At 33.0% G+C, this 12,578-nt stretch overlaps 1 protein-coding gene across 1 annotated transcript in view; it reads right to left on the reverse strand.

The window, feature by feature from the left end:
* LOC109726726 (serine carboxypeptidase-like 45) overlaps positions 1 to 12,578 on the reverse strand; it is a 17,742-nt gene continuing 5,164 nt past the window's right edge. Inside the window, exons 2-12 of the mRNA XM_020256511.1 lie at positions 4,657 to 4,739; positions 2,776 to 3,107; positions 2,176 to 2,277; positions 1,950 to 2,045; positions 1,729 to 1,821; positions 1,457 to 1,536; positions 1,096 to 1,377; positions 687 to 811; positions 487 to 579; positions 280 to 397; positions 1 to 174 (exon numbers count right to left, since the gene is read on the reverse strand). Coding sequence (XP_020112100.1) covers positions 22 to 174; positions 280 to 397; positions 487 to 579; positions 687 to 811; positions 1,096 to 1,377; positions 1,457 to 1,536; positions 1,729 to 1,821; positions 1,950 to 2,045; positions 2,176 to 2,277; positions 2,776 to 3,107; positions 4,657 to 4,739 — 1,557 coding nt within the window. The 3' untranslated portion in view covers positions 1 to 21. The remainder of the gene's footprint in view (positions 175 to 279; positions 398 to 486; positions 580 to 686; positions 812 to 1,095; positions 1,378 to 1,456; positions 1,537 to 1,728; positions 1,822 to 1,949; positions 2,046 to 2,175; positions 2,278 to 2,775; positions 3,108 to 4,656; positions 4,740 to 12,578) is intronic.

Genomic DNA, 12,578 nt, shown 5'->3' on the forward strand with positions numbered 1-12,578 from the left:
ACTATAAAAGGGTTTAGGGGCTCATTCAAATGTTTCTGGAAGAGGCCTCCCTGCTAGAAAAGCCCTGAAGAGCACAAGAGACCTCTCAGGCTGTGAGAATGGGGCTTCATGAGAAGCCCCTCGAATTGTCGCGAAAGAGAGCATCTCTCCATACACCTGAGTCCACCCACCAACCTGNCCCCCCCCCCCCCCATTTTCAGTACCAGATTCATACAAACAACTCCGACGAAATCATTCGGTCTCAGAGATTCGAAGGAGAGATTGGTAGGTAAAATTTACCTGCTTTCCTTCGAACCAAACTCGATACGGCACGCTCGTTTTGAGACCCAGTTCGCTCGCCAGCCTTTGCACGAGACTTCGGCTTCCCGTCAGAGGAATCACCGAATCCTGATCCCCGCTGCAGCGACAGAAACAATCGGAATTGTGTAAAAAAAAGAAAAATCTAATTTTAAGAAGTTCCTAGATTCGTGCTCGAGCTTTCGATACCTGTAAATCATCACCGGAACGCCCGATTTAATGAGCGAACCGACGACCGCGATCGTCGGTATTTGCAAGTTCAGCAGCTCATACTCGAGAACGCTGAAACAAAAAGGAACCAATATCGGCACGAAAATTCCTACCTTGATTCAAAATCCTATGTTCTACACAAAGTAAAGAGCGAGCTGAAGAAAAGTAGCAACCAATACCTACTGCAGACCGCCCATTTAGTCACGCCCGTGAGCCGCGCATGCAATGCATCCTGCACGTCTTTTCGGTTAAGATAGTTCACCGTTTCATCTTCGACGCACACATCTATTTGCTCGCCGACTTGCTGCACCAGATTCGCACAAACCCAGTTGATGAGAGAGATAAATCAAAGGATTCTAATCGAGAGTAAGTGCTTGTTTCATCTTCTGCTTCTCAACTCAAAAAAGCAGAAGTTTCTGAAAACCAGACACTTGGCAAATAGAAAAAGCTCTAATTTGAAGCTTCTGTTTTTGTTACAACCAGAATTTATGGTAGTAGTAGTGCTTCATTGAATAGGTTTAGTCGAACAATACTTTTGCAGAAGCTCCAGCCGACACAAGAGGCTACAAAACGAGTACTCGAACTTACGTGAGGAATTAGAACTTTGGACTGCGAAAGAACCGACGATAAGCAAACATCGAGAGTGACGTCGTATTTGTCGACGAATCGACTCGTTTCTTTGGTCACTTGACTCATCACCCTCTCGCAAATCGGGCTAAGCGAGCCGCTATAATACTCGCTCACATATCTGGAGTAGTTACATGCTCTTGTAAAGATTTTGTAAGTTGTATCCGAGATCAATCCATGGGACCAGAAAAACTCCGCTCTCGAGTTGAAGTCGGTCGAGAATTCGAGTACCGGATTCCCGAGCTATTAAAAGTCAGAAAATTCAGTCAAAAATTGCTAATTTAGTCTAAACTTGTAAGCTTTATGCATGTTTAGTACTCACAGCAATTCCTTTGAGATTGAAGAATTTCCCTTTTTTGTTGAACTCAACCATGAGCTGCGCCAGTTGCGGCACATAATGACCTGATCACCAGTTTCAGTGATTTTTATTTGAATCTTGTAACTTTGTCCCCCTTTTATTGGTTTTGTAATTTCAATTAAATTTCTCTAAAATCCCAAAAATAAAAGGGGGGGAAAAATATATATATATATATATATATATATATATATATATATATATATAGAGAGAAGAGACAAAAAGAGTGGAAAATATACCAGCATAGCTTTCTCCTGTGATGTAGAGATCCCTGTCCTTATACTGTGGGAATTTTGCAAACCAATTCTGAAGAAACACTAAATTATCCCTGGCTACAAAAAACAACAACAACAACAACAACAAAAATTTTTTTAAAAAAAAGGCTTCATTTTTGCTGCTCAATTCAGCAAAAAATTTACAAATAAAGCAAAAAAATTTGCTCTTGGATTAGAATTTTTACCTGTCATTTTATCATCTACACCCTCATAAAATGAAGGATCAGAGGAGTAAGAGAATCCAACACCTGCTGGGCTCTCCAGGTACAGCATATTGGCCTCTGCAATTAATCAAATTTGAATTGTTTCCAAATTTATTTATGTTTTTTAGTGAATCAGAAAAGAAAAAAAGGGGGGGGGGAAGAGGAGCCCAACAAAAGGGAATGTAACATCAAAGAGAGATTTTGATACCTTTATTCCAACTATACTCATTCCTCACCAGGACATGGCCACTTGGTCTAAAAGGCCCATTCTCTGAGAATGCTCCTACTCCCACAGAGGAACACCCAGGTCCTATACACAAATCAAAGTTTTTAATCAAAAAAGAAAAATTGATAAAGCCCAAAGCTTTTTTAGCAGTAGCTGTTGCAAAAAGCTCTTTCCTTTCCTCTCCTCATTTTGGGATCTTTTAGGAGAAAACCCAATTGACCCATTTGTGTGTGTGTGTGTGTGTGTGTGTGTGTGTGTGTAGAGAGAGAGAGAGAGAGAGAGAGAGAGAGCTGTTGCAAAAAGATCCTTTTTTTCTTCATTTTGGGATCTTTTAGGAGAAAACTCATGAACCCAATTGACACATTTGTGTGTAGAGAGAGAGAGGGAGAGAGAGAGAGAGAGAGAGAGAGAGAGCTGTTGCAAAAAGATCCTTTTTTTCTTCATTTTGGGGTCTTTGAAGGAGAAAAACCATGATCCCAATTGACCCATTTGTGTGTGTAGAGAGAGAGAGAGAGAGAGAGAGAGGTGGTGTTGAGACTTGAGACTTGAGACATGGGTAGAGATTAGAGATTACAATTATACCTCCATTTAACCAGAGGACAAGAGGCTTTGAAGCAGGGTCAATCTCAGATTCAGCAAAGTAGTAAAAGAGAGCCCTTTGCTTGAGAGAGTCCACAGTGATGTAGCCTGCGTAGTGGAGGAAGCTGATCTGGGGCTGCCCTGGGAGCTTCTCTATCTTGTCTGAGTTAAAATGAGAATGACCTTCTGCTTCTGCTTCTAGCTTCCTGCAGAGAGAGAGAGAGAGAGAGAGAGAGAGAGTGTTTAATGCTGAGTCAAGTAGTGAAGAGTTTGTGAGCAAGGAAGGGAGAATATATAGTGGAAATCTTTTTGGGCAATGCCTTTTCTTTTCTTTTCTTTATATATATATATATATATATATATATATTCACTTTTACTCAAAGCATATATAATAATAATAATAATAATAATAAATGAAAAGGAAAATGAAGAGGGGAGTGTATTTAAACTGGAGAGAGAGTCACAATGTATGTTGTTGTTCCATTTGAACACTTATTAAGATCAGAAAATGCCTTAATAATTTTTTTTTAAAAAAAAGGTATTTTGAGGGTCAGATGAAGAGAGAGAGAGAGAGAGAGAGAGAGAGAGAGAGAGAGAGAGAGAGGGTACAAGGAAGACAATTAATATTCTAGAAATCTCATGGGCAATGCTTTTCCTTTTTTTACTATCAGGTTACTTTGGTTCAAGATTTTTATAATATTTCAAAATATTTATATTATAAAGTTTAGAATGATAAATTTGTTACTAATTTATTAATTTATTTGCGTTGAGAGATTGTCGGGAACTAGTATGTTATTATTATTAATGGACGATTAATGATTCTTATTAAGTATGAGAAAGAGAATATCTTTTTAATTCATAATAATTTTGTATTCCTAAATAATAATTTGCATATTTTTAATAAAAAATGTGAAGAATTACTAAAATATTATAACCCATGAACCAAATATACCCTCGGTATACCTTAAAATGGGTGTAAATCTTATGCTTCATTCATCCAAGAGTTTTTTTTTTTTTGAGAGATAGATAACACGCTACCCGTTTCGTTTATTTCATTCAGAAATAAACTTAGCTAGAAATGTGAATCAACTAGGATTCGAACTTGAGTCTCGGATATCAACCACCAAGCCCTTTGCCACTTGCTCTAGGGTCGGTATCCATCCGAGAGTTAAAACATCTTTTTTTTTTTAGATTTTTAATATAACAAAAAGATTAGGATAAGAATAGTGTAATAAATATTGATCCTTAAATGCGTAGGATTTTACATTTATTTTATACTTTTGAGTGTACACATAAGATTTTTCTTCTGAAATAATATCTTCAGTATTGTCTTAATTAAAATTTTCTTAAATTTTTTTAAAATTTAAAAAATTTAGTAGAATGAGTTGAGAGATTTTACTAAATTTATTGATAATTCTATCAAATTTAATAGTTTAAACTGCCATATAGTGAATTGAACTGGCCAAAAACTAGTAGCTATTGAGAAACAATTAAAGGATGTTAATAAAATAATTTTTAAATTTGAGGGATCTGTTCCAGAATTGGCTATATAGTAATAAGGGGAGGGCTCCATACATTTTTACCCAAAAAACCAAAAGAAAAGAAAAAGGGGGAACATTTGTTGCATTTTGAACCCTATAAATAAAATAAGCAAAAAATTAATCTTTTAATAATTTTTTTTTTACAAAAAGAGGGATATACTTTGATAAACCTTTTAATAATTTTTTTTTTCTAAAAAAAGAGGGGTCACATGGTTGTGTGAAGAATTTAAATGGGCCAATGAGGAGAGCCTCCAACCTTTTAATTAATAATATATGCATGAAATAATAGAAAGTGGGGTTTTGGTAGCAGACAATAGTGCATCAGCATCCTTTTCTCACTCACCCTCTCACCCAGTCTTGCAAGCAGTGTTTGCATTCTGCAGACTGACTGTCCCCCACCCCACCCCATCCCAGCAGCAGTATGTGCTGCCAGCAGGTTACTTGTAGGTGTGATCAACTCAAGAAATTATGGATAAGAAACAGTACAAAAAAAAAAGAGAACAAAAAAAAAAGAAGCATTTAAGCATTCAAATAGTTAAAGTAAAATTAAATTAGGATGGTTTAGATTACATCAAGATTACAATATTAACACCTAATTTTAAAGGGAGAAATACAAATTATAAGAAATAGTTTTAGAAGTTAACACACAAAAACATATTAAGGAGTAGATAGATTATTAATACACATGAGAGAGAGAGAGAGAGAGAGAGAGAGTAATAACTGTTGCTTCTTCTTGTATTCTACTTTTCTTGTAAGAAAGGAGTGGAAAAAAAAAAAAAGAAAAACATGCCAGAGAGAGCAGAGCCAGTTGTCAGGAATAAAACTTCCACTCTTTTATTGGCTTGTCCAACACTCAAATAGCAAGAGATATAGAATATTTTGACTTGATTATTTACTTTTTTTTAATATTTTAATTTTACTATTTAACTTTTTATTTTGTTTGATTTGAGTCTGTTGATAGTATTTTAATTTTTAAAATTTGAATTTATCGTTTATTTTATAAGTTTAATTAGTAAACTTTATACAATGATCGGAACTATAAATTTATTAAAGCAAACAATTAACTTAATTTTTAAAGTCAAATTATCGTTGCCTAACTCAAATAAAATAAATTGCAAGATTGGATAATAGAATTAAAAATTTGAAAGATCGCATAGCTGATTCAAAATGGTATGTAATCTGGATAAATTTTATATATCGTTGCCTCTTATTTATTAGGCTGAAATATGTACTTGCAATTGCACTACTGCACTACATTGCATGTTGGTTTCTATACTTTTTTTAGGTAAACACTTTCTAAGAATTAAAAAAAAAAGTTTTTTTAAAAATGATCATTTTGTTCTTCAGTAGTAAATAAATCAATTTAATTTCAATATTATTAAATGCCATTTTGTAATAAAAATCTAATTTTCTTTTTATAGAGATTAGAAAGTATTGTACAGTACATTTTGGAATTGTGATTAATGTTGATGATCCAACAAATGATATTAGGATACATCATAGGTTTGATTTCTACATACTGCAATTTGTACGTGTGAGGAAAGGAAGGATGGCGGAGATTGTTGCTGGGCAGGCCAGCAGTCTGCCTATATTGTTTGCGCCAATGATCCAACAATATATAAAAGTTCAATAACTAAAATATTTGAACTAAACAAGTAAAGGGATAGAACATACTTTTTACCCTATATATTTAGCATTCAACTATACTTGCAAGAAGAGAACAATATTATGAGCATACTACATAAACACCAAAAATAAACAAAATAAATTCCTCATTTTAACATTAAGGAGTTATATTAACCACACTCCCTTTTTTTAAAAAAAAAGAAAAAAGAGTTCACTCTCTCACATATTGCCTTAAACATGAATTTTTAGAGAGAGAAAGAGTGGGTGTGTGTGCTAGAAAAATTGGGTGTATCTATCAAATTAAAGCCTCCTTTCCACAACATGGAGCTTGTGATAATAATAATTGATGATAATAGTAGCAAAGAAAGAAGACACCCCTCTTTATGAAAGTCCTACAAAAGCTAGGCCAAAAAAGAGAGCCCCACCATCATGCCATTGCCTCAGCTCAAAGACAAGTGTTGGTGTGCACTACTGTAGTAGTACCATGAGATATTTACTGAGTGAAATTTATTGCAAGGTAGATCCTGGACCTTTCAATTAAAGCAATTTCAATTTGCTTCTTGTTCTCTAGTTTGAACAAATTGTTAACAACTAGTCTTCAACTTCCATTGATTGTTCAAATATGCACCCAAAAATGATAATATAAAATGGAAAATGCTATCTGTACAACTACATGCAAGTATATATATAAATCTGACGCCCGTTGCATTTTTGATATTGATAAGACTAGACGGAGAAAATATGCCTTTGGATGAGTGAGGTGTAAATCTTACACCTGGTCAGAAACTATACATGCAGATGATGAACAACAGCTAGCTAGGAACTTATATGATTTTACTGTAAGATATAGAGTATAGTGTTATTTAATAAAATGCTCACCGAAGTATTAGTTATAAAAAAAGCAATAGTTTAGAATAGTCCTGTCTGTTCATTCTACTTTTCATTCTAACATAAGCTCTGATGTTTTGTTTTTCTTTGTTATACTCTACATTAGAGACTGCTACTCTCAAAAGCAGAAGCGGAACAAACAAGCCCCAAACTCTATTCACAGATACTCTGAGCACCACAATACATTTTATTCATATATTTTCTAAGATTTTTTTTGTTTTTTTGTGTGGCCACTTTGGGATACTTAAAGATAAGATTAATAACATTCCTCAGAAGCCATTGTGTGACAAATTTTGGTCTTTGAGTCTTTGACTATCTAGAAGATCCATGATTAATTAACTTCATGTGCAATGAACCTGCTAAATTTGTTCTTGAACACCTAAATTCTCTGATTGTTTTGCATAATAAGCCATTTGATTGGGTTCTGAATCTGACTGTTTCTTTCTGTGTACTAACACAAAGTTTTAGCTGACAAAAGATAGTGAACAAGTCATCCCAAGATTCAAGTGTTTTCTTGTGTGTGTGTGTGTGTGTGTTTTTTTTTTCCCTGTGACAAAGGATACATGAAGACAACCTCAGTAGCCTTTTTTAGGGTGTTAAGCTGTTATCAACCATCCTTTCAAGTTTCAGCCTTAATTGAGAGAGAGAGAGAGAGAGAGAGAGAGAGAGACCTGTGAGTTTTCTTTGGACTTAGTCTCTGACCAAACAAAAAGGGTCAGAGAAGCTGCTGGGACACCAATATGCTCCAGAATGTCTTAAATAAATTACTGCGGTATAAATGTTACTGTAATGAAAGGTTTAGTTTTTCCAAGTTTAAATAGAATACATAGGCAAGCATCAACTCTCTAACTGTTGTGTGTATATATATATATATAACTGACTCTCATCGATAATATATTCTAAGTAGAAGTGGCAATTCGAATTGATGTACTATATTCATGTTCGACAGCCATGCTAAATTGTGTCAATTTGAAGATAATCTGGTCATAAATGCTCACAGAATTATCTCGTGTCTTACTTGCATCAAATCGTGTCATATTTTCAAATTTCTCTTAGTAACTTCGTATTGCATATGTTTGATCGCGGTCTGATCGTACTATCTTGTCATGTTCAAAACTATCAACATCCCTAATCCTAAGCTACATTGTGAAATACATGAAGCATTAATTAGTGCCCTTCTTAATTTATATTGCTAAACACTATATGTCAAACAATTGTTGTTTTAATATGTTTAAGACGTAGACTTGCATTAAATGATAGGAAACTCAATGATACTAGGATCTGATGGAGTTCAAACTCAAAATCTTCTGCATTAACACTATGTTATTATTTTTTTTTTTTTGGAAAACTTAAACTTTCACATAACAATGCCTTTAAATATTTATATCCAATATATATGGTGAGAAATGGACTGATAAAGCTGGGAAGTGGACAGTGCACTCCCCTCTATAGAGAAATATTCTCCTCATTAAAACAAGCACTCAGAAGGAAAAATAAAAAAAGCTGCTTCCTCTAGCAGCTTGTTGCAGCCTCCCCCAGTAAAAACTCAACACACACACACACACACACACACACACACACACACACACACACACACATGTGAAACATTGAGCAGTAAAGTGGATCAGAATCTCCACAACTATACATGCATGCATGCATGCTATGAGTGATCATCTCACTCTCATTCTCTTGTTTCCCTCTCCCTAAACTGTTGCTGAGGATGAAGATACCATTGTACATGCATGTTTAATTTGTTCCCATATATATTTAGTACTACTTACTCTCTCTTTGTCCAATGTTTCTCTCACGTGCATACAGGTTTTTTTTTTTTTTTTTTTTTTTTTTTTAAGAAAAGGTAATGAGCTACCTGCTCCATTCTCCTCCTTATGTTAATGCCAAATAACTTTTTACTCATTTCCTATTGCAAAGGTTTATATAACAATTAAAGGAAAATACACACACACACGCACATATCCACATGCACTAGTGCATTGTTGTGTGAATGATTAGAACAACATTGGTTTTGGGTGTTCCCAAAAACTTTGAAAAGCCTCAGGCGAAAAGAAGGAATAGTACGAGCGAAAAGGATAAACACCTCCATTGGAGTGTGGGATAAGTTATTCTCCAAAGAACACATCTTTTTTTTTTCTTTTTTTTTTTCGGTTTTCGGAGAATATATTAACTATACATAGGGGATAACTTTTTCAATCACAAGTTTACAACTATACTATGAGATTGAGGATAATATCAAAAAGGATAATACTATATATATATAGAGAGAGAGAGAGAGTCCGGCTATGGTGCTTGTAAAAGCACCAAGCACTTGGTATTTGTAAGTTTTTTACCGTTAGATCTACGTCTTTAATCATTTTCAACCGTTAGATTATACTATTAAACCAACTACCCACTCAACCCTAGGGGACCCACATCATCCTAACCGCACATCCCTTAATCCAAGGGCCGAAAACTTACAAGTACCAATGACTTGGTACATTTAAAAGTATAGGAGCTCAATTATATATATATATATATATATATATATATATATATATATATATATATATATTATATATATATATATATCCAGCTATAGCACGAGGGCTCCGTGCTACTCAAGTTTTTTCGATGATGTGGCTTCCAAATCAACAATCGGCTCTGTTCGACTTGATCTACACTATTGAAAGTATTTAGAAACTAAATTTCAGATTTTTTTGACATCATTTGACTAGTGATCAAAAGATCTCAAAATTGACAATTTTAAATGGTCGATGTGGTGTGTTTGAGAGTTTAACGGTGTAAAACAGTCCAAATCGGATGAAATTTTATAGAAAATTCTTTTCAAACCTCCTTAATACGTAAAGATCAATATATCTGATCTTAAATTTAAATCTTTTATCATCATTTTTTATGAGATTTTTATTTTCAGCTGTTTAATTTTAGACTACTTGTTTGATAGGTAAATGGTATCGAAAAATTATGAAATTTAGTTTCAAAATACTTTTAACAGTGTAGATCAAGTCTAACGGAGCCGATCGTCGATTTGAAAGCCGCATCATTGAAACCAATTTGGTAGCACGGAGCCCTCCGTACTACCGATAGCATAGTAGCCTAGCTCTATATATATATATATATATATATATATATATATATATATATATATGATGTGTCACAGCTAATCTCACAATTATTTAATCAACTAATTTGGAAACATGCATGATATATTACTCCTCAATTATTTAACTATTGCTGGTAAAATTAGGTAAAAATGTGTAAAGAAACTATATATAAGACATTTTGAATTTATTTGTACTTCGAACTTAATTTACTTTTCATTATTTTCTGCTCTCTTGTTTTTTATTTAAGTGGATTTTGATTATTCTTATAAATTATTTTAAAAAAGTTAAAAAGGTTTCAATTTAAAACACTAGAAAAACATAATGCTGGTAAATTAAATTAGGTAAAAATGTGTAAAGAAACTATATCAGAAGACATTTTGAATTTATTTGTTCTTTGAACTTAATTTACTTTTCATTATTTTCTGCTCTCTTTGCTTTCTATTTAAGTGGATTTTGATTATTCTTATAATTTTCTTAAAAAGGTGTCAATTTAAAAAGGTGTCAATTTAAAACAGTAGAAACAAAATAATGTGGACTCTACAATTCTAAAGGTCCCCAGCTAAATTGGTAGTGTCACTTTAATTAGATTTGTACCTTGAATTTAAAATATAATTCAAATGCTTGTTTCATATAGCTAGGGATATAGCTTTCTCCTTACATGTGTAGACCAACTAAGTAATTGCTATTGGATTGAATACAATTATTATTTACCACATGGTGACATAACACATTCTTGTAGAACACTACAAATCCTTAATTATACATGGTCCCCATATGATATATATATATATATGAGTAGGCTGGTATGCTTATGGAAGCACGGAGCCCTCCGTGCTTCCACTTTGTTTTCGATGTTCGGACTTTTGAATCGACGATTGGCTCCGTTAGAGTTGATCTAGAGTATTTGAAGTACTTAGAAAATAATTTTTGTGATTTTTCGATATCATTTGCCTAGTGATGGAAGGGGCTCAAAATCAATAATTTTAATGGCCGTGGTGAGCTGATTGCAAGTTTAACGGTGTAGAAATATCCAAATCGCATGAAATTTTGATAGAAAATTCTTTATACCATATAAAACAAGATCAATAACTTTGATCTAAAATTTTAATATAATATCATCATATTTTGTAAGATTTTTATTTTCAGCCGTTGATTTTGAGCCACTTCGATCACTAGGCAAATGATATCGAAAAATCGCAAAATTTATTTTCTAGATACTTCAAATACTCTAGATCAAGTCTAACGGAGCCGATCGTCGATTCGAAAGTCCGAACATCGAAAACAAAGTGGAAGCACGGAGCCCTCCGTGCTTCCATAAGTATCCTAGCCGCACTATATATATATATATATATATATATATATATATATATATATATATATATATGAACATGCAAATAGTTTACACGAAACAAGGTGTTAAATTTGTCTCAATCATTGTTAATTAGAATTAGCACTTCTTCTATAAGCTGATCAAATAAAGTTCCAAAACTTTTGAGTAGAGTACAAAAAGAAAAGAGAGAGAGAGATTTAAGATACAAGGAAGTAAAAAAGTTTTTCTTAATTTTAAGGGGCAAATGATACATAAATATATAGAGGGTGTTTTAATACCATATTTTTGTGATCACTTATTTTTGAGTAAAAATCAAGTTGTTTAGTAGAAAATTACAAAAGAATGGTTATTAGATACTAGCGAAAAATATCACAAATAACTCTATAGACAATATTTAAACGCATCTCAAATTATATAATATAATCTACCAATATTCCAACTTACCCTTATTAAATATTACATAACATACATGAATAAATACAAACAAACAAACATTCATACACATTACAGAGATGCTTAACCAAATATATATAAAGAGGACTAGAAGCCAAGAATAAACTACAATAAGATGAGGCCATACTTTAGACTAATCACATCTTTTTTGCCCTTTTAAGGAAAATTTAAAGTAATAATTAATTTCATCTTTTTTTTTTGTACTATATATATTATGTCTTTGGTAATTTTTTTAAAATAATAATAATAATGAGAAAGATGTGTCCCCTCATGTCTCCTCTTCTTTTTCCATGTTGCCCACTCAACTCCACACCACCATCATATCATAAGAATAAATAAAAAAATAATCTCAAGCAAAACCCAATGAAAAAGCAAAACCCTAACCCCAATTCATTCATGTGAAAAAGTGGCCGCATGCTTATTGCTACTACTACCACTACTTGGGGAAATGTGCATGGGGATATGGTCAAAAATAGTGTAAAATTTTCTCTTGGTAAAATTGTATGGAGGAGCCCCAACTTTGTTGCATTTGGAAACAGCACCCTTAGGCTTAATTTGTTTAGTATAATCATTGTCATTTTTTTTATTTTTTTAAAATAATATTGAATCCATACAATATATATGAAGTGCTACAGAAATTAAAAACTTTTTTTTTAATTATTATATAGTCGATTAACTTACAATGCATGAATCAGAGACTATCCACTATGGTACTTTTTATATGCATGATTTTATTTAGAAAAATAAAAAAAACACTAGGGCATATTTGTTTCACCGAAATTGGATTTTGGGTTTAGGTGGAGTTCAGTGAAAACTACTTCTTTTCCGTTGTTTAATTATTTCGTAGTTATG

Source organism: Ananas comosus, linkage group 21 (assembly GCF_001540865.1).
Source record: "Ananas comosus cultivar F153 linkage group 21, ASM154086v1, whole genome shotgun sequence".
Taxonomy (NCBI): Eukaryota; Viridiplantae; Streptophyta; class Magnoliopsida; order Poales; family Bromeliaceae; genus Ananas; species Ananas comosus.